At 38.2% G+C, this 7,508-nt stretch overlaps 1 protein-coding gene across 1 annotated transcript; it reads right to left on the bottom strand.

Moving 5' to 3' along the window:
* Positions 1 to 605: 605 nt before the first annotated feature.
* Positions 606 to 1,553, bottom strand: LOC138444011 (olfactory receptor 4K14-like). Its single transcript, XM_069597369.1, has one exon. It carries the CDS (start codon positions 1,548 to 1,550, stop codon positions 606 to 608), a length of 945 nt encoding a protein of 314 aa, XP_069453470.1. The 5' UTR covers positions 1,551 to 1,553.
* Positions 1,554 to 7,508: the final 5,955 nt, after the last annotated feature.

Below are 7,508 nucleotides of genomic sequence, written 5' to 3'. Positions count from 1 at the left end.
TACATTTCAATTACATTGATTAACATACTCCCAGGTGCCTGAGGATGTGGAGGCCTGGCGGCAATCATTAACTCAGCAATGAAACCCTTCACCAACATGATTTTATCTTTAGAAAAGCCCTATGCTAACTAAGACTTTCAAAATAGTCCAAACTCTCTGTGCCATTTATGGGTGAGAGGTTGTAAACAATCATGTGCGTAGTAGCAGGAGTGTGGTTAATCCTGTCACACAAGCTAGTCTGCCAGAAGAGAGGTTTGACCTGAGACACTCCTTTTACATGCAGGAGACTATTAACTGGAGCTCTAAGTTAATTTTCCAAAGAAAGGTGGTCGGGGATAGCCCCTGTTAATGTCAGAAGAGTGTAGTATAACAGACAGATTTTTGTTTCGGGGGTAGATGCTCGAGCAGATCTAGGGGACCTCTTGAGTCTTGATCAGTCTCGCCTGCATGACCTTGTCATGGGTGGGGTCGGGGAGTCCCTCAAGTCCTGACCCGCCTTTACCCATCAGGGCTCTTCCTCATGACCTTTGCCATGGGTGGCAAAGGTCTCCTGTGCTGGCTCCCAGCATTGTATGTTATCAATTTGAAGTGCTTCCAGTGATATTTTAGGCATTAGTATTCCTCTTGGAATGTAGGTAGTAGCTTCTGAATCTCTTCAGAGCATTTTTTATCTCTTTGTTTCTCAGGGTATAAATGGCTGGATTTAGAAGAGGTGTAATAACAGAGTAAAACACAGCAAGAAATTTGTCCACCCAGGTGATGCTGAGTGGCCACACATAGATGAAGATGCAGGGCCCAAAGAAGAGCACCACCACTGTGATGTGGGCAGTGCAGGTAGAGAGTGCCCTAGATGTACCAGCTTTAGAGCTTTGGCGAACAGTAAGAAGAATATATGTGTAGGATATCAGCAGCAGAACAAAGCAGGTCATGGCCAGAACCCCACTGTCAGCATTCATTAATATTCCCAAGTTATAAGAGTCTATGCAGGCAAGCTTGATTACCAGTGGTATATCACAGAAAAAGCTGTCAATTTCCCTGGGGCCACAGAAAGGCAATTGCACAATCACAGCCATTTGACTCATGGCATGCACAAAGCCAATGGTCCAGGAAGTCACCACAAGCCCAATGCACTTTTGCAGGTTCATTATGGTTGAATAGTGGAGTGGCTTGCAGATGGCCACATAGCGGTCATAGGCCATTACCACCAATAGCACCATCTCACCCCCTCCAACAAAATGCACAAAGAGGATCTGGCACATGCAGCCTCCAAAGGAAATAGTCTTGTTCTCTCTGACAAAGTCTGTAATCATCTTAGGAGTAGTTACTGAAGAAAGCCACATATCAACAAAAGACAGGTTGGCCAACAAAAAGTACATGGGGGAATGCAGATGGGGGTCAGTGATGATTAGGATCATGATGACAATATTTCCAGATACAATGATCAAATATAGCATAAAAAATATCAGTAAGAGTAAGACTTCCTTATTCCATGACTGACAAAGTCCCAGAAGCATGAATTCTGATACTACAGACAGATTTCTTTTATTCATTTTACTCAGTATGTCTTCTAAAATAACCTAGAGAGAAAGATAGCTTGTCAATTAGTAGGATGGGAAATGCTACTTATTTTATAGACTTTGGTTAAAATTTATTTCACTGAAATTTAAATTTCATTGAAATTCAGCATCTACATCTGAAAGTGAAAAGCATAATTGGGAAGATAAATTTTGGTAAAATACTCAGGGTAGTGTGCCCAAAAACAGAAGTAAAATGCTTAAAACTGGCTTTCCAAGATCAGATTCTTAAGAATGATTGAGAGGGGGGTTCTTTCACAGTAAAGAAGTGAGAAAGGTGGACAGCAATATGAACGGCTGAGAAAAGATTATTGGGCCACCTATAATCTAGCTTCAATCTGCTTTTCCAGTGAAAAGAATCTGGATGTGTGAACAACTGTTATAAGTTAATAACTAAAATTTAAGTAGTCTACCTAGGAAGATGATGGTGAACAGATACTGAAATCCAGAACAAATGACATGGCACAAAATTACAGTTTCTCTGTGTTAAGCATGATGATTTCTTCAAGCCTCAGTTGAACTTAAAAATATACTAAACTAAGTGTTTAGTTTATTACTCTAAAATATGGGTTTCCCAGGTGGCTCAGTAAAGAATCTAGCTGCAATTCAGGAGACTCAGGTTCCATCCTTGAGTCTGGATGATCCTCTGGAGGAGGGAATGGAAACCCACTCCAGCATTCTTGCCTGGAGAATTCCATGGACAGAGAAGCCTAGCAGATTGTAGTCCATGAGTTGCACAGAGTGAAATGTGCCTGAACAACTAACACTTCTACTTCACTTTTCAAGTATATGTTGGAACAAGCTTTAGGAGAGAAGCTGTACAGAAGGCCATATAAAAAATACCATGGCATGATAATTCAAATGCAAAATAAACACAAAATTTACCATTACTTAGGATCACAATTAAATGCAATTCATTTAGTAAACTGAATCTATTAGGAAAAAATGTCAGGGGAGTGTTATGTGAGAAAGGGATAGACAAAGTTTCCACTCTAGTGGAAACCCAGACTCACGTTCTGATTTAATGACCTCTGCAGAGGTTTTTATAACTCAAGTTTATCAATAGAAAATATTTACCTACAACTATGGTTCCAAATAGGAAAATGAGTATGTCAAGGCTGTATATTGTCACCCTGCTTATTTAACTTCTATGCAGAGTACATCATGAGAAACGCTGGGCTGGAAGAAACACAAGCTGGAATCAAGATTGCTGGGAGAAATATCAATAACCTCAGATATGCAGATGACACCACCCTTATGGCAGAAAGTGAAGAGGAACTAAAGAGCCCCTTGATGAAAGTGAAAGAGGAGAGTGAAAAAGTTGGCTTAAAGCTCAACACTCAGAAAACAAAGATCATGGCATTCGATCCCATCACTTCATGGGAAATAGATGGGGAAACAGTGGAAACAGTGTCAGACTTTATTTATGGGCTCCAAAATCACTGCAGATGGTGACTGCAGCCATGAAATTAAAAGATGCTTACTCCTTGGAAGAAAAGTTATGAGCAACCTAGATAGCATATTCAAAAGCAGAGACATTACTTTGCTGACTAAGGTCCATCTATTCAAGGCTATGGTTTTTCCTGTGGTCATGTATGGATGTGAGAGTTGGACTGTGAAGAAGGCTGAGTGCTGAAGAATTGATGCTTTTGAACTGTGGTGTTGGAGAAGACTCTTGAGAGTCCCTTGGACTGCAAGGAGATCCAACCAGTCCATTCTGAAGGAGATCAGCCCTGGGATTTCTTTGGAAGGAATGATGCTGAAGCTGAAACTCCAGTACTTTGGCCACCTCATGTGAAGGGTTGACTCATTGGAAAAGACTCTGATGCTGGGAGGGATTGGGGGCAGGAGGAGAAGGGGATGACAGAGTATGAGATGGGTGGATGGCATCACTGACTCTATGGACGTGAGTCTGAGTGAACTCTGGGAGTTGGTGATGGACAGGGAGGCCTGGCGTGCTGCAATTCATGGGGTAGCAAAGAGTCGGACATGACTGAGCGACTGAACTGAACTGAACTGATGCCAATGGATTCCTTGAAATATTGCCATAAAAATTTTAAATGTATCTTTTCTAAAGTGAAAATAAGCTATAGACATGTATAAGCAAAGTACGTCTTTGTTAGTACTGACTGATGTGAAGTTAAAACTTTATAGAGATCACCTCTAAATGAAATAATGATATTGCTTATATTCATCCTGAAATAAATTGGGAACTCCTCTCAAGCTTGACCTTATTTTACTTTTAGGCTGTTGCATCTCCTTTTCTTAATTTTATTTTTTTATCAACATATAGTTGATTTACAACATTGTTTTAGTTTTAGGTGTACAGCCAAAGGATTCAGTTATACACACACATGCACATACACACACACACACATATTTTTCAGATTCTTTCCCTTATAGGTAATTACAAATATTGAGTATAGTTCCCTGTGCTATACAGTAGGTCTTTATTAGCTATCTATTTATATATAATAGTGCATGTATATTGATCCCAAACTTGTAATTTATCCCATCCCACCACTTTCCCCCTTTATAACCATAAATTTGTTTTCTATGTCTGTGGGTCTATTTCTGTTTTGTATATAAGTTCATTTGTACATATGTTGCATCTTCTTTTATCCTTTGAAATCTCAAGGGTGGTACCAAGGAGAGCAGATGAGCAAAAATGAAAACTATTACCTCATCATGAGCAGTAGTTTTCCCTTCCCTTACACTGAGAACTAAGAAGCATAGATAAAGGATGGAAAGAATTTCTTAAAGGAATTAGGTAAGTCACATATTTGCTGTGAGAATGGGAACATGTGACAACAGTTTCACAACTAACAAATAAACATAACCTCCATAATATTTATTTAATTTCTAAGAGAAAAATATTCTGATTATATATACAAAGGCCTTAGTTAGTTCAGCCGCTCAGTCGTGTCCTACTCCTCACAATCCAATGAACCACAGCACTCCAGGCCTCCTGTCCATCAACAACTCCGGAGTTCACCCAAACCCATGTCCATCAAGTCAGTGATGCCATCCAACCATCTCATCCTCTGTCGTCCCCTTCTCCTCCTGCTCTCAATCTTTCCCAGCATCAGGGTCTTTTCCAGTGAGTCAGCTGTTCCCTTCAGGTGGCCAAAGTATTGTAGTTTCAGCTTCAAAATCAGTCCTTCAAATGGACACCCAGGACTGATCTCCTTTAGGAAGGACTGGTTGGATCTCCTTGCAGTCCAAGGGACTCTCAAGAGTCTTCTCCAACACCACAGTTCAAAAGCATCAGTTCTTCGGTGCTCAGCTTTCTTTATAGTCCAACTGTCACATCCATACATGACCACTAGAAAAACCATAGCCTTGACTAGATGGACCTTTGTTGAGAAAGTAATGTCTCTGCTTTTTAATATGCTGTCTAGGTTGGTTGTAACTTTCCTTCCAAGCAGTAAGCATCTTTTAATTTCATGGCTGCAATCACCATCTGCAGTGATTTTGGAGCCCAGAAAAATAAAGTCAGCCACTGTTCCACTGTTTCCCCATCTATTTGCCATGAAGTGATGGGACTGGATGCCATGATCCACCATAACTTAGGGTGGATTTTCACAAAAAGGAAGTAGTGAAATTGAAAGGTTTGAATTTTTCAGTTGGGATTAGTGAAATTGAAAAATTAGAAAAAGGAGATAAAGTGAGTTACTCTTTTTGAGTATTAAAAAAATATATTTCAACATATTTTTCATCCTAATCTGGATGCTATGTCCTTCCATTAATTTTTTCATGATAGTAATCCTAAAGCTGTTAGATTCTCAACACTTATAATATTACAAAGAGAAACTTGGACTCAGAGAATTTAATAGATTGCCTGATATAAACACTGGTTGAAGTACACAGGGAGATACTCCAAGTTCCTTCTTCTATTAAAATTGCCTTCCTTTTTTCTCAAGTTACAAATTTTAATCCTGTTAATTCCATAACAAATGAGTTTTACATCACTTCTCACTGGATGCATAACTTTTTTCACTTCTATCTCTATGCTAAAATTTGTCTTAGTATGCAATACTCTCTCTGATATAAAACACTTATTTTCTTAAATGGTAAGAGCCATTTAGCCAGAATAGCTGGAAGTTGTTCAAAATCAAGTAGCTGTCAAAGTCCTGTGACCTCCCGAAGAAGACTTGAGAGCATCGCTGAGAAACAGCATCGTGATGATATGTACATTTGTTAAAGAAACCACAGAAATTCCAGTAGGAATAGAATATAAGGAGAAAACCCATGAATGATCTCTTTAAAGTTCAGAAGTTAAATGAGCCATACTCAGGTCCAAGCATAGCAGGCATGTGTGAGACAGAAACAGATATACTTTTTAAATTCTTTTAAAGAAGAGAGTCCCAGACAATATGAGATAACTTACCATACACAATTTTCTCTAAGACCAGATTATTTTTCACTCTTCTCTTCTGTTATATGCTTGAGATAATCTCCATTGTTGGGTAGAGACAGTATCTATGCAAGAACTTTCCCTCAGCCTGACACATATTTACCACTGGAAGGAATCCCTTGAGTGAAATTCTCCTATTCTCTGTTTTGGACAGAACAAGATTCATGAAAATAATTTGCACTGGACATCTCTTGGGAACTTCTTTGTTAAGAGCAACAAAATTTGCATATTCTGAGACTCAAAACAGGGAGACAAGAAAATCCACATATAAAGCAGCTAAGCATTAGCCATAAGCGAAGTTTTAGATTATTTTTCATTTAACATATAAGTACTAGGCAGATGTCTTCTGTGATCTTAGTCTCTAACTAAATCTAAATCATCAGATACAGTTAAGGTTTTATTAATAGTTCCAGTTCCAAGAGAAATCATATCTTGACCACTATGATATATGACCACCAACAGAAAACCTTGATATGGATGGCATGCTCTAATGCATGCCTAATGTTTTCTAAATAGACAGGTAATGTTGGTCACCTGACTAATTTGTTTCAACATTATCTATGATTACTTCAGGTCCTGATAGTTATGCACTGGAAGTCAAATTATTAAAATATCTTCAAAAGAACACAGATATTAGCATAAAATACATTTAATTTGATCTTTAAGGTCTTTTAAATAATTTTATTGTGGTATAATTAATATATAACAAACAGCACATACTTAAAGTGTGCAATTTGATAAAATTTGACATATGTGTTCAACAATGAACATCATCAAAATCAAGATAGTGAACATATCCATCAGCCTTTATGTTCCTTGTTAACCCTTCTTTAATAGAAAAGATACATGCATCCTGATGTTCATTGCACAATTATTTCAGTAGGCAAGATACAGAAATAATTTAAGTATACATCAATATATGAATGGATAAAGAAGATGTAACATAGATATAAATATGTACACAATGCCATTTGCAACAACATGGATGAACTGAAATGTATTATATGTAATGAAATAAGTCATACAGAGAAAGGCAAATAGTGTGTGTTATCACTTATATGTGCTCTCAAGCCGTTTTTCAATGAGCTTCCAAAGAAGTCTCTCGTAATGAGTTGTAACCTACTTACATCTCTCTTTCCCTCTGAATTTCTTTCCCATCTGTGAATATAATGTAATATTGTCAGGCACCTTGGTGTTGTCTTTTTTACTTTGGTGCACCAGGTGTTGATTTTACTAAGAATTGTGGTTGTTGCTTAGTCACCAAGTCGTGTCCTACTGTAGCCTGCCAAGCTCCTCTGTCTATGAGATTTCCCAGACAACAATACTGGAGTGGGTTTCCTTCTCCAAGGGATCTTCCTGACCCAGGGATCAAATCCATATCACCTGCATTGGCAGGTGGATTCTTTACTACTGAGCCACCAGGGAAGCTAATACAAATAATAAAACTCAGATAACAAAAAATAAGAATTCCATATATTCAACAAATATTTAATGTGGATAAATAAGTGCAATGTATT

The sequence above is a fragment of the Ovis canadensis genome, chromosome 7, assembly GCF_042477335.2.
Source record: "Ovis canadensis isolate MfBH-ARS-UI-01 breed Bighorn chromosome 7, ARS-UI_OviCan_v2, whole genome shotgun sequence".
In the NCBI taxonomy this organism is placed as follows: Eukaryota; Metazoa; Chordata; class Mammalia; order Artiodactyla; family Bovidae; genus Ovis; species Ovis canadensis.
The sequence above is the reverse complement of the archived record's forward strand: the minus strand, read 5'-3'. Positions and strand labels throughout refer to the sequence as shown.